We start from the raw sequence: 19,370 nt of genomic DNA on the forward strand, positions 1-19,370 counted from the left end.
TTATCTAAAAGAAGGAAACACCGTTGAAAAAAAAAAAAAAAAACCAAGGGACTCAGCGACAATATACACAAAGTCTAGATTATTTCACACCTGGCACGCGCATAGTAGTAAGTGAAGGCAAATACGTATTGCGCTGTGGAAAACGGCGATTAGAATTGGGGGAAACGAGAAAAGAAAAAGTTAAAGCCAAAGTAAAAGGAAAGAAGTAAAAAAAAAAAAAGACGACTAGGTGGGCACACTCAGTACGAAACTTAATTTCACGGTCTGCTGAACTGCGCGTCGCAGCGGACGCCAGGGCTATCTTCATAAGAGCGCGAGATGCCGCGCGGATTACGAAACCGCGAGTCGCGCGCTTTCCTGTGCCGCCTTGAGAGACGGGCGATGAAGCCATGCCGAAGGTGCGTGCGTGGCGCAAAGCAAAGAAAGGCGCCGCCGCCGTGCATACCGCCGCAGCGAGAGAGAGAGAGAGAGAGAGAGAGAGAGAGAGAGAGAGAGAAATCTTAATTCCAGGCGAGCGACTCCGCGACAACGACGGCGCGCGACCGAACGCATCCGGCTGCCACGGAAAATGGAAGGAAACCGGGCAACGCAGCAAAATAATGGGGTCTTCGAGCTTGCGGTGAGTGCGTCGCGCACTTGCCTGGCAGGCGGGACAGTGCAAGGCCTCGAAGTAACGGCGCTATGAGGGAGCTAGGAGGGCGGAGCACTCGCGCAAGGTTATGTACACAAGAGCATTGTGCACGCAGCTATCCAAATCAGGAGAACATAAACGCAGCGAATACTGGTCGTTAGCAATAGGTACATGTATCGCGCGCACGCGCCGAACGTGTTAGGACAGCGGTATAGTCAGCATTTAGCTTTTCCATATCTTAGCTGTTACGTAATGCATGCTTTTTCGAGATATACGTCGCTTACACCCATGACACGTGAGAAAATTATTTGCACATTCCGTATGCGCAACGTGCCCTTGAAGTAACTATGCGCGCAACGGCGACGAGTCTCTGTAACATCGCACAGACCGCTTTTTCCACGAATGATACTCCGCATTAGCTTATGCTCAAGGTTTTAGCGACGCCGCGCGAGCAAACTGCAACGATGACAGCGCTACAAGGATGGTGCCTGCGATCCTCACCGTGTTCATCTGAGCCTATACCAGTGCACTTCATTGCAATCGTATTGGTTAAACCTCTAATCAAGCACTAATCGTCGCCACTCTAAATATCCGTTGGCTTGGCAGCGACGGCACGAGCCGGAGTGCCGATTTAGACTTTCGAAACAGCTCCGAGATAAGAGATGATTGGCGCAGGCGTTGAAAACAATTTGCAAGTGACGTGGTTCGCGGCGCCTTCACGTCTCACACCGATAGTCAGAATTATTCCCGCCGAAATTTCATTTCTCCAACAATGAATGCCGGGGTGCCAATTCTCAGACACTCAAATTTCGTCATACTACCGAATTCGCCATCTTCACATTCGACTCACAGAGAACTGCTAGGACCGCTTCAATTGGCTCAAAACGGCAACATGACGGAAACTGAAAAACTGAGGGTGCTAGGGTGCCATTTTATTGAATAGCGCCCTCGGTTACATTCCTGTCAGGAACGCTGTGCACATTCAGCATGCAGACAGGAAAGCACTGCACTCACAGTGTTAGGGCAAAGAAAATCACCGACTTTCAACAAGACCACTGCTTCTTGTGTAACCATGATGATGGCTACACAAGATGGCTTACAACATTGCAGAAGGATGCACGCCCACACACTTACATTGGGTTCTTGTTCTAGACTCCTGTGGTGCTCCTCGCTTCGCTGCAGGGACCTCTTGGCGATGCGTTTATGCCGCAGGTGATAGTGGTCCCCAAACACCTGGAAAACACAAGAACAGGTCACCGTGAGATTCGAGAAAGCACAGTTTATACGCCTACTTCATAGGGCACACGAACAAATGGATAACAAATGGATCTGCGAGCACGAACTTCAATGACGTTTCAGCGGCATCGCGCAGGAGAACGCATATGTAGTGTGGCATACCCGTTGGCTGCTTTGTCTACAATTTGGGCGAGAGGGATATAGTACAACAACATAGCACATCGTTTTGGCAGTATACCGGAGTCCTTGAATAGCTATTAATTGGCTCTGGCAGTACGAACGAAATATAGGCATAATTTTCTTTTTGCGGCATTACATAGAACCATGGACTGAATTAACAAGGCTCTTCGCAAGTGCCGCGTGCCATTGGAGGGCCGGGCCGCCTTCGCTATTATGTCGAACATAATGATTCGCAGGCATGCGTTCTTACGAACAGTGCTAGCACAAGAACGTTTTTGTGAATACGGGACCACACTTTTAAGCCAAGGCCCGCCTCACTTCGATGTACCCCCCCTCCCCCCCACCCCCCCCACCCCCCCGCCAAGACCTTTAACTTCCCTGCGACGACTCCGAGAGATGCATTCCTGCAATTCACTAGGCACTTACCCTCTAGTGCGTGCGAATGCAAAAATATGACAAGGTACGTAAGTACAGAAAGCCAAGCGGGCTGGCATACCATACCGCATGCTGCAGGAAAACGGCGTTTACGAAAACGGGGCGAAGAAAAGAAGGAACCCACAATACCGCGTGCAGTGCGCGCACTGTGGCGCCCGATCACGTCAATTAAGACGGTGCCCATCGTAGGCATTTGTGGGTCTAATCCGCGAGGCGACGCCGCTCTACTGAATGTACAACTTTCATGTGTACAGTTTCCGAAACTGCGTCCACGGTACAGTGAGGTGCCTCGCTGCCATTTGGTACGCAGTGGTGGGTTCTGCATTCAGGTTCCCGTGAGTGCAAATAGCACACGCGCTATTCATAGCGAAATGCAAAATAACATTTTTAAACCTCGAACCCGAGCGCCAGACTAGCCGCAAGTCACACCACGTACATACCTGCCATCCCCGTGAACCTTAAAACTCGCGAAATCCCACGAACCCGACGACACTGAGGTGAGCGGATAACACATCTCTTCTGTTCTTTTTTGAAAATTTTGCCAAAGTATACGCTTTTCGAGTTATACGCAGGCACGAAGCTTACTAATATTTACTTTCAGAGGCAGCACACAAGCAGCACCAAACTTGGAGCAGCGAAGAATGACAAAGCAACATGTTATGAGATCTCAGCGATATTTCAGCGACTTTGATGTCGCCGATTTCGAGCTGAAGGATCTAAGACGGACTATTAACCGAACCTCCTTTGCGAACAGAGCTATACTTTTCGTAAACATCCGCGAAACATTCGTAAAATCGCACAACAATACCAAAATTCTGTCTTTACCTTCCGCAACGCCATTTATATTGGGCCTCAAACAGAGCGCGGCCGCTTTTCACTTAGCCTGCGGTGCTCGGATGTTAGGGCTGAGGGTGCGCGTGCGCAAGGACGTGCATCGTAAATCAGTGGCCGCTAGCAGCACGTTTCCGACCATTCGTCTCCAGATGCCTCCTACGAGGATGGAAGGAAAGACTAGGAAACGCCAGCCCCGCCTGCAGAAGTACACGGCATACACTCAGGATGAAAAGGGCCATGAAAGGCGCCGGAGATCGGACGAGAGGGCGGAGACGCCCCGAGCTTCTTAAAGAAAAAAGGGGGAACGGTACAGAAAGAACAAAAAAAAAAAAGGCAGGAAGCAAGAATATCCCCGTGAAACATCAGAGTGTTCTTTCAGATATCGCCTCGCCGGGTAAAGCCGCTTCGAAGCGCTTTATAAAGCCAACATAACTGGCTCTAAGTGGGAACTTCTGGAACCACTTTGCATTTGAATGAAGGTGCCAGGAATGCGAAGACCTCAGACAAGGAGAAACGTGAAAGGACGTGGAATAGGCAGCCTAAAAAAAGAAGAAAAAAAGAAAGAAAAAGTTCGAGACAGGAAAATTATTACGAAGGTCCGGAAAGAAGAGATGAACGGTTGGAAGGCTTCAGTCAACTGCAGGTGCTGTGGTGCGCACTTTGAAAGGCTCCGCGCGCTGAGTTACCACTGTTTGCATGCGGCTTCTCGTGCTTGTATGTATCGCGCGTGTGTCAATACGTGTGCGCGTGGATAGGTGTGTGCGTGATTGAGAAGAGCCTTTTTTTTTTGCGTTAGCTTGCACTACTGCAATACAAAATGAGCTAAACATGGTCGACTCCCACATGGTGTCCCAACAATGGGCGGTGACGTGATCAATGAATGAAAAAGCCATATTTTCTAGTGATCATTTTTTAGAGCATTTTTTAGTGAAGCCATCGTAATGATATGCGTAAGAACATGCGACAACGTATATGAATATGCTAGTAAACAGTAGAAACAATCATGCGAGTTCCATCGCTTAAACAATTTAGAATTTAAGCTGCACTATTTCTATTACGACATTCGCACATCGAGTAAACGCCTTGTAGCCGGATGCCAATCATTCAAGATTATCGTCAATGAATTTGCACATGTAGAGGTAAGTCGCTTGATTTTTTTGTATTTACTTTTTCAGTAGCCTAGGCACGCGTCTTGCCAGGACTTGTGCGCGCAGCCAAATATAACAGAAAGTCTGGGCTACGCAGCTGAGACGAAGATACCAGAACGTGCAACCTTTCGTCATTTTTTTTTCTCTTCAGGACATTGTCGTGTGCATAATCTTTCGCCCCCGAAAGTAAACGAAATCTCGACTACAGTTAATTCACGTGAAGACGTATCTGCGCACAGATTCCACGCGTAGAGAAACGAGCGAGTGAAAGCTAGAGATTTCTCAAGTCTCGACTTACAGTATAGCTTTACAGTATAGCAACACAGTAGGAATTTGACGCCTTTTCCGGCTGATCTTGTAACGAAAACTGCGCGGGAGAGGCAGGCAGAACAGATGAAGCGCCGCAGGACGCCCTGTATAGGCTGTGTCCTATCTACTCGCAAAAGAAACACTCCGCGACTGCCCTCCGGACCACAGTCCGGAACGACAAAGAGAAAATCCACTTTAACGGCGGCAATCCTGACCGGGGACCGGCCATATTTCTTCGGGTGTTCGAGAGAGAGTCACAGGAGTCAGCAATTCACGGGTAAATCTGCCACCGGGGGGGAATCCGAGGACTCGGAAGCACGGGACCGGATATAAAACAAAAGACTTGGGCCCGTTGGAAGGAGGGTGAGAAAGAAGTGGCACAAGGGTATGCTGGTGTAAGGGCGAGCAAAGAGTATCAAGAAAGAAGCAAAACGGGGACAGGAATCAATCCTATCAGCCAGGACAGGCGAGCTAGCGCGCACGGTCTTATCGGAGCTATACGTGCAGTGAAAAGGGAAGAAGGAAAGAGCGAAGGCGAAAGTCGATCGCTGTGCAGCAGCCGCGCCCATAGGTCGTCCGGACGCTGTCCATCCACTGCGGAGAGTTCCCTCAATTTCCGGATATCTGGACAAACGCCGTCGCCGACACCGCTTGTGCCAGTGGCACCGCCGCGCGGGCGGCCCCGATTTCGCCACCTCGTCGTGGACGTCGCCAGGGGCTCGCTGGGATCACCCTCCTCTCCAACTCCCCATTTTGCTTTTGCTTGCGCGAATATATGTATCTCGTGCAAGCGCGCCTGCGCTCAACGTCTTGTGGAGGAGCAGTGTACGCGAGCAAGGAAAAAAACAAAAATTAACTATACAGCTCATTTACACGCGGTGAGCTCTTTAGGACAGAGCTTTTGGTCGGCGACAGCGCATACGTGACCGCAGTGCTGGTAGATTGCAAAGTAGGACGTGTGCACTGATACGACGGAAAGAAAAGGGTGCCCACGCGCTGCTCAAAGAAAAAAAAAACCCGGAAGGTTGTGCCAGGAGTGAGTGAAGTAGATGAAGCAATATTATATATATTATATATATATATATATATATATATACAGGCGATACACGGTGTACCTTCTTGTCCGCATTCAGCAGCAACGAGCTCAGGGCTTGCAAGTTTCAAGAGCAAAGTTCGATACAGAAGTACAATGTTTGTCAAATGTATCGAAGCCACTGAGCACGTGACGGCACCTGTCACCCAGTCGCGCAATGCAGAGCTCAAAGAACATTTGTTGCACAGGGAGCCCGAGATTGAAAGTTACATTTTGCGCAACTTGACCAAACTTATATGTATCAGGTGTGCTACGAGGGCCCTCCAGTCAACAGCAGCCACGAACAGATATCACATATGCACGGCGGTTTCAAAACGTTTTAGAAGTGTACCTAACGGCCCCCAAGCAGCAAGCTGGACAATGGGGGACAGCGTAGGGAAGGCCGTGCAGTCGTTCAGCCATACACGACACTTAAGCAAGTGCTTAAATTACTGTTCACCTTATTTCGTTTTTCAAAACGAATAGGCTGTACACTGATACAAACCAATAACACGTGACGCAGATCGGCAGCGAAACTGTCCGGCCGCACAGGAAGAATTTTGCACGCTTCAGTGTATGATATAACTGTACAGCGCCGAAGAACGAGGACATCATGTGAGTCTTACAAACTCGCCAAGCTTCCGTGTCTTCAATGCATTCTTTTTTTCCCCTCGCGAGTGACACAAGCAGACTCATATTTAAGAACAGCGTCCAGAACCTCTCGCGGACTGCCTCGAATATTTAGACATTTCGAGTGCCCACTCACCCCGCTCATCACGCGGACTTATTTGTTCTCGCATCCAACAACAAGCAGCGCAGGGGGCCACCGAATGAAATCATTTTCCACTTCCAACGGCGACAGCAAAGGAAGTTGGGCTGAAACTAGGCGCGTTACTTCTGACATCAACTTTCCTCATCTTTCATACCGTTTGTCTACCGTCTCCTTTTGTTCCTTACCACAGCAAGGTGACACACATAACTTCTCTTTGTGACTTAATTAGGTACCTCACAGCTACGCCTCCGGCTCGAGAGGATGCACCCTCCGAGAAATTGGTTCTCGCTCTCACAGCAGAGCTAAAGACACGCACGCCGCAAAGACTGCGAAAGGCTGAAGTTGCTACTTTTATGTCCCTGTATAGCGCTATACATTCAGCTCTCGCGCGTAGCCGCCTTGCACATCCTCGTAGCAGCGAATACCGAACGCGTAGTTAACAAACAAATTATGAAACAACAAAAAGAAAGTAGCAACAGAGCGCACAAAGTCCGCTCTCGACGTCCACGATATCCTTACACTACAATAATACTACTAAAGAAACAACAAAGTCGGGCGTAATGTGAACGCGGCTCTTTCTCTTGACTCCTGACACGACAACCTGTCGGCCTAGAAATAGCGCGTTTCGGAGGTTTCGCGACACCATACGTTTGCTCAGTCTGAGTGCAGGGGTCGCGCTACACACACGTTACAAGAAAAATCAAGCGGGAATTTCGCGTTCAAATTCCTGGTCCGGGCAAGCTAGCGGGTATACGCATACTGACGTTGTTTACTTAAGTTTCCAGTCAGTCCTTTCTTTCGGAGAACTGAGACACGCCAAGGGCGACAGGCGAACAAGTTAAGCGCGGCGAACAACAGCATGGTCCACGTCAAACTGCGCGGAAGCCGTCAGTGGACGCAAACAGCGTGTCACAAAGCGCACTTAGATATGTGGATACTTTAAACGCGCACCGTGTAAAGTTTAACGTGTCGTATACATTTGAAGTTGTCTATATACGTGCTCCATTATATTTGACGGCAGCGCTAGCTTCCGTAGATAAACAAGCGAACGCGGATGAAAGAAACGAAGCGCTCGATACGCGCGAGGTAAACAGCAAGAAAGCAATACGCAAGAACACGGCAACGGACAGCATACACGCCCCGGTGGATAGATTACTCTGGACAGGGCTACAAGCGGATCGAACGCTGTATGTAACACAACATAGCGCGGCTCCTCTGAGCACTGCGGGCGTTTAACAAGACACGAAGCTTTTGCTTTTTTCCCCCTTGGCATTTGATCTCGAATGGGATGAGTTAGAAGATGCCCGGACGTCTTCCGACAGGAAGCTGATATGAAGCACGGCGGGTAAAGCGTTCGGACGATCCCAACATTCAGTGTTTCTGTATGCCCTCGAAGACCCAGCAGCAAAACTAGACATTAAAAAAAAAATTGAAGAACTGTTTTACCCCAACACAGGTATATGCATCCCCTGCGTGTCTACATTACAGCACACTTGCAGACTGCGCAGTCAATGTAATTTGAAGAGAAAAATGCATACGTCCTGGTCGATGACGCTTCACCGCACAGACGACAAAGGTGGAGCAGAAGCTATGGTACCGAACAGTGTACACAGCAAAAGATTACTGACCGCGATAAACAGGTCTGAGTATCTAATTATTTGCGCGGCAGTCGACACACTGCGCAAGAACTAGGCCACATCGCATCTCAATGGAAAATCATAACGCTCATGTAGAGGTCTCGTAAGGACGCCGGATAATTCCATCTCTCGGCCGGCTTTTCAAAACGAATGTGACGACTTCTTCCAAAATACGTTCCTGGCTAAATAGAAATGCGAGACTAGCTGGGAAGTGCCGCGCAAACCCGGAGAGCTTAGTGAAGCTAAAAGAATCGTGCAAGTGGAAGGAGAGAGAGGAGCACTACGACGCGCACAAATTCCTTCTTACACGTGCTGCACCACAGTGCGCCCTCACATTATTTGCCTGTCTCTTCCCGCTGCGAACGACAGAATACCAAACACGAATCGACCAGATACTAAGTTCACGTGCTATAGTATATTACCTGTATGTTGGCAAATACGTGAATCAGTTTGGTATCACACGTTGAGAATTTTTTTCTCACGTTACTGTTCCTTTCTGTTTTGTTTTCTTTTTTTCGGGCCCGCCTATAGCGGGATGATCGTGGCGCAGCTATATAGCTTCCTCGGTGAGCTAACGACAATGACAAAAAAAAAAAAAAAAAAAAAAAAAAAACGATTCGTCTCAGAACATATCCCCAGAGATCTCAGGCGGAAGAAAAATTGAATTATTTACCGAAACTGAACGCGGAGAAAGAGAGTTTACTCCGAAAAACGAGAAGTTTCCCAACGGGCTAGCTCTCCTCTAAAAGGAAATGTCAATCATAAATCTAAAAACAGAATAACGAAAAAAAAAAAATCAATCGCCGAGCTGGGGCCATTTCCGCCTGCGCACACCAATCCCTCTTGCGAAGCGTTGCGGCGCGCACATCACTCACTCACTCATATGCCTCGGAACGGCATCGCAGGTTTCCTTCTCAGTCAAACGAATGATGGAAACGCGCCTCGACCATTGGGCCGCTCTTTTCCAACACGGCGGCGACGATGTCCGTTTCCTACTCGCAGAGTTTCGGACAGCGTATGCCAGCGTTCCCTTCAACATTCCGCAAGAAAGAAAGAAAGGAAAAAAAATCAGCGGAGGGCTGCAGTTGCGACCACACACGGAAGCGTGTGGTGTATACGCGTACGCAAGTTCGACTGGAACGCGGCGCGAAAGCAAGGAAAAGAGCGGGTTCGCGCGTAATCCCGCAGCCCGGCCCACGACCACGCGGGGCCGCGCTGCAGGCAGGGACTCAGAGGCGAAGTCCGTAAATCATGACAAATGAGCAGCGCTAACCTTTGGCATCGTTTCTTTCTTTGTTCTTTGATTTTAAGGGCACACGTTCGCTGGCAGAGATACGCACGAAGGACGAACGAACGTCCGCGTGCGCTTTTCCGATCGCGCATACACCACGTGCGTGAGGCGCGTACAAACGGGTACGCGATCTCTTCATCGCTGAAGTTTTCGCAAGGACAAAAGCGGAAAGAAAAGAAAAAAGGGCCAGAAATATATATGTCGAGAGAGCGCCACGCCCAGACGAACGAAAACGGAAAGCCACGCCGAGGCAAAGGTCACGGTTTCGGCCATCATTCATATTGAAAGAATATCGCAACCTGTGCTCGGGTATTCACAAGTCGGCGCCTTTCGTCATCGCTATGCACACTGTCGGCAGCGGTGTGTACTAGAGCCGAGAACGTTGGTATCTTTTACTTCCTCGTCGCGTCTCGCCATCTCGTGAGGAGTCGTCGTCAACCCTATCTGAGAAAGTAGATTCACCCGAGCTGCCGGTAAAGTGATTCACTCTGCAGGATGTCAGCGCGGAGTGAGACACGGGAACTGTGTAATCCAACGTTTATACCAAGCCTGAGCGGTTGAAAGCGTTAGAACGTTTTCCTGCGTATGCGACTGTACCTGCGCTCTTGCCACATGCGACTAAGCGCAAGATAATCATACGGATGGAAAACGCTTCTGGCTTGCCCGCGAACATTCCGCTGAAAAGCGGGTGCTCCGACGACTGCATGAATAAACGATGCTATACAGCAGCATCGCGTTGCGACAGGGCTAGACGCGCCGCGGAAACTGAACAGCGTGCCCCCCTGATTAGCGAAACGATTGTCCAGAAAGCTGTGCCCGACGCGTAACAACGCGCCCAACGCCGTAATTCTTACACAAAAGCTCCCTTCAACGCTTAACGCTGCTCGGACGAAACAAAGAAAAGATTTGGGGGGAAAGCGGTGCAAGCGTTTCGCGAAGACTGCCTTTCCGCCTACAGCATTTACTTCGATTGCTCGGTCGCCTTCGCTGTGCTCTCTGCTGCGCCGCCAAATGCGCGATGCAAAAAGCCTCTTTGGAGAAGGAATCAAGGACATCAAAAGAAAGAGAGAGAAACAACAATAAACAAAAGAGAAACCACAGCCGCTGTGTAAACCCACTCCCCCACCAGCGGAAACCCCGCCATTTCGTCAATGCAATCAAGGAGGCACTCCCTGCAGCTTGGCGCAAGAGAAGTCCGTGGGCGGCAGCTTTTATCTTCCCTCAAGATGGACGATCAACGCATTTTATCCTCTCCTTGCCCCCTTGCTAAAGGGAAAGCGCAAGTCAGGGCTAAAGCTCTTTCTGTCGTCCGACGTCCCCCTGCGCTTGTTCGCACGTGTTTCCAAAGACGCCACGTCTACAGAGCAGCCCTTGCCGCCAAGCAATGCCGCTGCGCACTGCTAACACGCAGTCCAGCCCGTGCAAGCAGAAAACTGTCAGCGGGCTCAACTCTTCTAAGACGGTAACTAATGCCTCTTCCGAACGAGCTAATACAGTCGAACAGAAGAAACCAACGTACATGTTTATAAGCGAAAGATGCGAGTGCCCTAAGTTCCACACGCGAAACTAATCGCAATATATACAATTCGCTACCGCGGCAGTACTTATTGCACACATTGACTGCCAGGCTAATTAACATCGCCCGCAGAAACACCACCGCCACCATTAACAAGACTCGTCACGTATCAGTCGGAAGCAAAGTCTGTGACATCCCAGAAGAATTTCAATTTATTACAGCGAATGCAGTCACGCAACCTTAATTGTCTCAATGCGCTGCATTAGTCGGACATGCGCACGTAGAATGTTTACCACCCAATTTCAGTTTGCAAGCCTAGGCTGCAAATATTTTTTTTTTTTCTTTCGAAGCAGCTGTTGCCTGCAAACTTCTCGCGCCTATACAAGTAAAAACGCAGGCTCTACGGTGTGAACGCTCGCGGCGCATCGCGGTGGTATATTAATTACGCGGTCAGCTAAGTATACCTTACCAAATGCCCCGGTTTCATGACATCTCTCACAGAACAGAACGTGACGTTAATAAATGAGGCAGAGATAAGACGCCCGGGCGGCTCATCAGGCGAAGTTGCCGTCGCTCTATCAAACGGTTTCCAAAAAGAGAGGCACCCTCCCGCGAGCGAGAAACGTGGAGAAAATTAGGCACGCAGGGCGATATGACGTCGGGGACGACGCACGGAGCGGGCTGGCGATGAAAGCCGCCCAGAAATAAGGCACGTGGAGCGCCTCGGAGGCGAATCATTACCGCGGTAAGGCCGGAACTTTTACGACGTCCTGGCTTATGCAAGCGAGAGACAATTTCAGGTTACCTGAGGCGCACCTTAACTACTTTTTAATGGCGCTCCCCAGGAGGAGCCAAGTATATCCGAGCGCGAAGGGTCGCGTATACTACGCGCGCAGGGGAGAGTTCGGGAGATAAGGCGCTCCAAATACGTAATAGAAGAACAGCGCAGTAGTTTTACAAGAAACACCGAGCTTCACCTGGTGGTTCAGCCACCGTCACTATAGTGCGGAAGCTCGCAGGCAGCCGGCGAGTTGATAAGCGGGAAAGTTTTTTTTCTCCACATCGGCACTATGAGGCATAATAGTGCACTGTCGGCTTACTAAATGCGCTTACTTGAAGATAAACTTAATACGTTCATGTAGATACTAATTACTAGCAAGCAAACATAAGCAGCATTCGCCTTGGATAACGTAACTCAAGGGTTATATATTTAAGCCTGTTTAGCAACGCCACTTAGCAAGGTCCCGTTTATCAAACCGTGTAGCTAGAAAGGCGTTTCGGTAGCGGAACATGTTCCCACAATTTTATAGCATAGGCTAAAGAAATTTACCCCCCCCCCCCCCACACACACACTTTATAACGCAATAACTCAAGTGTGAGTACTGTTGAGATTTAATATAGAAAAAAGAAAAGAAAAACGAATCGAAGGAAAAAAGAAACAAAAGGCAATAAGTCCATTGCGCGAACAAGCCGCCGCCTACTTCCCCGGAATTAAAGCGCTTATAAAGAAAAACATTTGAGCGCCGCACACGACAACGCGCAGAGCGTGCACGTGTAAACAAGGCACTGGGTCGTTTTCTTCCACGGAATGAAAGAATACGGGAGGATAGGAAATACGGAGTAAAAGATAAACAAACAAGAAAAATAAACTCGAGCGCCATCAATCTCCGCGAAGAGGGAGCACGCTTGTGCGTACAGTATAGCGTATTAAGGGGAACGGTTGCATCTCAGCCTCATCAGTAGGCATGGAAGAAACGTAAAAAAAAAAGAAAGAAAGAAAAAAACCAGCTGTTCCTGAAGAAAAAGCTTTAGGCAGACGCAAGGCGCGGTTTGCTTTCGAAGGTCATTGTTTGTGCAGGCGTAAACGAAGCCTGCTTAATCTTTTCCCATACACACATTTACCTACTTTTCTTTCCCTCTCCCTCCCTTCACCCGGAACTTTCGTTATGGCAGCAATTTCGTTTCACTACGAGACAATTTCAGTGTATTGCATTTTATTTTCAAAACTTTCGCACTCGCCGTTTCCATTTACATCTGCCGCAAAGCTTATCTAGCAATTTATTATTTTTTGAGGACACCTCGCCCATTTACTCTTGTCTCCATGGCTCGCTGGTTGTTTTCCTTCAGTTAGTACGTCGCCGTTTCTTATCGCGGCTACGGTCTGGCACATTTTTCAGGCCCCCCTTAAACAAGACACACACACAGAAGCGCGCGCGCGCGAGAGAGAGAGAGAGAGAGAGAGAGAGAGAGAGAGAGCCAGCAACAGCTCACGCTGTGTCCCAAGGCGTAAAAGCGAAATCTCGGGTAATCTCTTCATTTTCTCTCACTACCCCGCTTTTTTTTCCTCGCCGCTTGTTTTCGGGCAATTCATTCTCGCAGAGGCGCGCCTTGCTATAGCGCAGGATAAATCATTCCGCGTAATTCCGTTTCGCTGCCCCGCAGTTCAGGAAATCTGCTTCCCTCACTGAAGAAGTGCTTAACGCGACGTGCACACACACCAACAGCTTTATTTAATAGTCAGGTAATTAGGAAGAAAAGAAAACTGCGCTTTCCGCGCTCTTTTTGTCACGACACTGCGAAGAAGGAGAAATAAACGCCAAATAAACACTTCGTCTGGATGTCATCGCCATATACTCGTTGCTGATAGACATGTAAGAGGTCAGCGTTATCGCATATTCAGTAGAAGATACGAATTAGGTCAGCCATGCAGGGCCGCCGGCCAACACTATCTACATGTTGGGTTACACGGGCACGGGCGCAATGCTCGAGATAACGAATATAGGCGAGAGCCGGCGACGAAGCTCAGTTGGTATAGAGCACGCGCACAAGCGAACATGGGAGCGACAGATATTCGTGGTTTTCAGACATACCTGTGACAGCGCGTTGCCTTAGGCTCTTTCGTTCCTTTCTCCTTTGGGAGCAAAAGTAATTACCGGGGACTGATACTTATGAAGCGCCGTCACAATCACGATATCAGTGTTCGGCGGAAGAAACTTATGCGCTTTCACATGCCGTCCTGTATAACTAAGTCATGTGACAAAAAAAAAGGGAATTGGCTACGCGAGAGCAGTTAACGAAAAAGCAAAAGGCGAGAGACGTGACCACAGAAGGCGTGCTAAAAGTATTTCACTAATTAGCCCCGCAGCAAGCCGTATACGTCGTTAATTCGGCAAAGATCAGAAAACCGACAAGACGAGGTGCCATACGTTGAGAGAGAACCAGCCGGGAACATTTTGCCACAGTCCAACTGGATGCCGCTTACTGCGCCACTTAAGACGTGACATAGTAAGGCTACCCCTTAAGCTAACGCTTGAGAGACAACCGACCGTCTCCCTATGCGTTTAAGGAACTTATAAAGACGCAAAATACGAGGTCGCGAGCTCGATTACCAGCTGCATGCAGCGGCCGCATTCCGATGGAGGGTGGAATGTAAGAATGCTCAGGTAACGTTGCATTGGGTTTATAAGCTGAAACCCAGGCGGTCGAAATCAATCCCGTCGCTTTGGAACGTTAAACTCCCCGTAATGTAGGCACACAGAACACACGCACGTATGCAAGTTTCGGTCCTTCTAGGCAAGTACAACTTTCGGGAACAGCGCATGGAAACGTTCGGCGAACAGCAAGCTATAAACCAAAGGCGACGCCTTTTCATCACCGATTTCGCTGAAGAAAGAACTCGACAGGGCTCAGTAAAATAAAACGGGCCATGACGCGCGCGAAAAAGAAAAAAAGTTCGCGCAAGATCGGCCAAGTGGGCCCAGCCGTCCGCAAACCCTCTCGTATAATAAGAGAGCGGCTTTTTAAACTGCGCGCCCTCTCGTCTCGCCCTTTTGTTATAAGCGCGGCGGGGACAACAATGGCGTGCTGGGAAAACTTCTGAGCGAATGAGCGCGCTGCGTACGGCGCATGCATCCGCAAGTGCGCGGAAACGAGAAAGAGGTTCTTCAAACAGAAACGCCGAGGAGGGACAACTGCGCTGCGACCAAGCGAGATATAGCAATCAAATGAGGAAAAACAAAACGGAAAACGAAACTTTCGGATAGAGGAGAGGAGCCTTACATACAGTACGGGTGAAAATTGCGAAAGTCGGCCGCCCGTAAAAGATGCATGCGCGAGTGCGCAATGCCACGTGAACGCGACACCAGGAAAGAAGCTTTGCTATGGAGGCGATTGCAATTAAAGGAAAAATAAAACGAGGAGCCTTTGAATTTGCACAGTCAATGCGAAGCGAATGAGGCGTTTTTCTCCGGCACAATGAAGCGGCACTCGAAAGTGATAAAAGGAGTAAGCCAGGTCACAGAAGTCCGCAAAATGCGAAAAGAATTAAAGAAAGAAAAGAAATAAATATAGGGTGGAGGGGGTACGCAGAAGTGGCGCGAGAGAGAAGAAACGCTGCAAATCGTTGTAAATAACTCACAGTGAGAAAGGAGAATAGACGCGGCGAAAAAAACTTCCAAATATGGGTTCGACGATGAAGACATAAGAGCGTACTTGGAGGGAAGTGATTTCACCGTTTCTTGAATAGAATGTATGCAACACGTGAAATGAACAAAAACAATCGCTACGTCACGTGCTATGGTATTTACACAACCGCTTGATATGTGAAACTTAAAGAAGGTTCGATCAATCGAACGTGCCGAATGTAGAAAAAAAGAAAGAAGGAAAAGCAATAAGTTGTTTTATGTTTATTATAGTTGCATCCATTACGAAGAAAAAGTTCTACATTTTTTTCAGGCGAACGACACATAATCGCTCAATATAGAATTGAAAACGATTTCGAACGAGCCAAGAGGATGAAGGCATTTCCGCTGCCATCAAAGGTGGCCGTGTCTTACGCCAGAAAATTTAATCTTGACGCCACTCAAATGATTAAGCTCCTGTCCTTTCCTACATTCTTGAAGTAAAAGGAGCCTAGGACCAACTTGAAAGCATACGAAAGCCAAGTGTATATAAATAAAGATTAAAACAAGGAAAATGAGAAAATACGCACTTGCTTTCGTATGTGTGACTGAGTTTCCGAGCACGACAGGGAATCAGTAGCCGTAAAGGGACGGCGAAGCGCTTTCAACGCGTGTAGTACCGGGGAGTAAAGCGAACAGCAAAGTTGTAACTTCAGATGATCCTGTCCCGTTTTTAACAGTCGAGTGCACAGAGCCGGACGCTATAGCATAATCGCCTGAGAACGGCTTCTCCAGGCGTGACGCGACTGGCGCTCGATGATAGTTTAATCTCTATACGTGAAGCATTAAACAAGACAAAGATCCGGCTCAAAAATGCGACCATGGAAATAATACAATTTCAGAACACTGTAGCGAAGAGAACTTGCGCTAGACGATAGGACGCGCTTCAAGCCTGGAAATTTGAACGAGATAGGGAAAGTCGGACATATGGAATGCTGTTTTATACTGAGTGTGGTAAATGCGCATTTCCCAAACATTAGAGACTTTTAGCGTGTCCGGTATTCGGACAAGCGCGGGCGGTTTTCCGGTTTAGCGGGGGCGCCAACCTGAGCGGCCAGATTGGTGGCGCCAGCTGGTGGCGCAAAGCTCAACCACACAAACACAGAGCTAATTACTATATTCTGCTTAGCTGCTCGCGTAAATTTTCGACAGTGGCGTAATCGTGTTCACAATTACGCCGCTGCCAAAAATTTGCACGGGTGGCGAAGCAGGATATGGTGAGTTACTGCAGTTTTAGCTATGCATTTGTCTGGTTGAGCTCTACAACACCAGGCGGCTTTACCGCTCACGTTTACGCCCCGACCATCCGGTAATCCGCCCCAACCGCTCCCGTTTACTGGAATAGCGTACAAGCTAAAGGTCTCTATTGCCTCCGATAGCGTAACGCCTTGCCGTTGTTTGCAATTTTTTTGCATCCGTTCAATTAACAAATTGGACAAAAAAGAAATAAAAGAGTTGACACATGTAAACCGAGCGAACAAGCTCACTGTATTACACGAGGCGCATAGGCCTGCTGCACGTTAGGTATACAGAAGGTCTGGTATAGCCAATGCGGTCACACATCGACCACAAATGATTGAATTATTCCCACTAATCGAGCTACATACAATTCATTGGTTACATATATACTAAACGAAGAACGGCTAGTGCGAGTCACTGAATATGAGATTTTCGCATAATGCCGAGACGGAATGGTACAAAATCCGGATGCTGCTGCTCTCCACGCACAGTAACGTCGTTGCCTGCAGGTAGAAGGGCAATGTGGCGAAGCATACACACTACGCGCAATGTTCACAAATCTGCGTTTTATCACATGTTAAAAAAAAAACAAAAAACAGAAAAAGAACGCGTACACATACAAAAGCACTGCTGAAGTCGTCAAAAATATAGATTCGTGTCAGTACCGTGACGTAAGACAAAGATTCAACAGTAACACGGTGAAATTTCGTGCGACCTTACCTTGTAGCTCAAGCTTACCACAGACGTACTCCGCGTTTGCTACGAAGCTATTAAAAATTGATTGACTGATACATTACTCGCAGTCAAAGCAAAACGAGCGAGGCGCATGCATTTTCGCGCACCGATCACACGAAAATAAATAACGAGCTAAAAAGAAAGAAGAGATTTTGACGCTGACAATTTCAATAAGCCCCGCGCACTGCAGCTCTAACCTGACGTGGCCGCTAGCTTTCAGCGCTGCTATCAACGGCGAAGCTTGTGCATGTTCACCTCACGGATCGTACTACACTGATACAAAGCTAATGCCATCCATGCACTGCACAACTACACCTAGTGCGCCATCTGATAGGCTTTCCCGTTTTCGGATGCGCGCACTTCCAGAAGACGCGACTTCCCTTGGCTCCCCGCTTGCCCCATTTCTGTTGTCTTTCTTCGACAGCGCTGACGAATCGCAGGGCGCATTTGGGCACGAACCCTGGGGACAAGAAGGGGAACGGATGGCGGAAGGAGGACGAAGAAGGAAGATGGAGAGCAGGCACTCGAAGCGGAAATTGAAAACTCGCATTAGGTTCCCTCCGCAAGAGCGACGGCGTCGCGCACGCATTCTCGAGCCTCAACGTCCCCCGCATAGCTGAATGCCGCCGCTGCCGGCACCAGCAGCAGTACAGCAGCAGCAAGCGGCTCCACACGCAGCGTGGTCCCCATTGTGCTGCTTGCGACGCCGGCAGACGCGCCGTAGCGTCGACTCACGAAATAACGCGAGCGCGGTTTTCTTTCGCGAACGTTAAGAGCCGGCCATAAAGGAAAGCCACCAAAGCCCTTCTCTCTTCCATATTCCGCGTTGTACAGCGGCGATGCTGCGCGCTTGGCCTCATCAGAGCCGTGCAGTGTGATGGAAGTTGGACGGTGGTTGCTAATACCAGTGAGCCGGTAAGCTCGGAAGCTGGCTGGGCCAGACTTAAATATTATAGTTAAGTGCGTACGAGCGTTTCACTTGCTTAGAAACACGCTTCCGATTTTGCGACTTAACACGTTAGATTTACCATTGCCAAAAGTAACACCAATCGTTACGGGTGCACAAAGGTAAAATATCTACAGGGAGACAAGGCACACAAGATGTGTGTGAAAGTCTGCAATGTCTCGGTGAACGTTTACAACGTGGTACATGAAGAGCACCAAAAGGGACTCGCACAATTCTGGTCTATACGTACGACCAAGTTCGCGAGCCCACCGATTATGTAACCGTACATGCAGATATACCTTCAGCAGTGCTGTACGGTATTATGCTCTTGTGACTAGAAGGAGCACAGCGGCCGGAGGGAAACTCAAAGGAAAATACAATGCGGCATCTGGAAGCGAGGGGGGCAAATAAAGGAATATGGGGAATAGAATACACAGGCGGTAACGCAACGCGGCCTTTTAAAGAAGGAAGGATGGCGCGGGATTAAACGAGAAACCGGAGAATATGAAACGTGACACTGCCTATAGATGGCGGCGTGCAGCTAGTGGAATGGGCAAGATGCTCTTTGATCGATAACAGCACAAGGCACGGAGAAGCCATTATGGAAAGAAAAAAAGAAAAGAAAGACACTCTTAAACCTTACGAGTACACGCACACATTAAAAAAGAATATTCCTTAAAAAGGCGAGACAGTCGCACGGCCAGCCTATAGCCACTTGTCTTGCACATATTGTAGCACAAGCATGCTGTAACGCACGTGTGCGCTAAGAAGAACAAAGGTGAATAATAAAGACGCAGTATATGCCTCAACGTCGGCCGCGGAAAATTTCTTTTTCGACCTTCTCCATCATTTTTGTAGTCAGAGCAAATAAAGAATGAACAGTAGGCAGGGCGTATCAGAGTATAAATGAATAAAAAAAGCCTGTTGTG

At 48.7% G+C, this 19,370-nt stretch overlaps 1 protein-coding gene across 3 annotated transcripts in view; it reads right to left on the reverse strand.

The window, feature by feature from the left end:
* Nucleotides 1-19,370, reverse strand: part of LOC126542313 (proprotein convertase subtilisin/kexin type 4-like) — a 210,132-nt gene that overhangs the window by 87,439 nt on the left and 103,323 nt on the right. For all 3 annotated transcript variants that reach the window (XM_055077166.2, XM_050189332.3, XM_050189331.3), the window contains exon 2: nt 1,766-1,864. In XM_055077166.2, coding sequence (XP_054933141.1) covers nt 1,766-1,864 — 99 coding nt within the window. The remainder of the gene's footprint in view (nt 1-1,765; nt 1,865-19,370) is intronic.

This window comes from Dermacentor andersoni, chromosome 2 (assembly GCF_023375885.2).
Source record: "Dermacentor andersoni chromosome 2, qqDerAnde1_hic_scaffold, whole genome shotgun sequence".
In the NCBI taxonomy this organism is placed as follows: Eukaryota; Metazoa; Arthropoda; class Arachnida; order Ixodida; family Ixodidae; genus Dermacentor; species Dermacentor andersoni.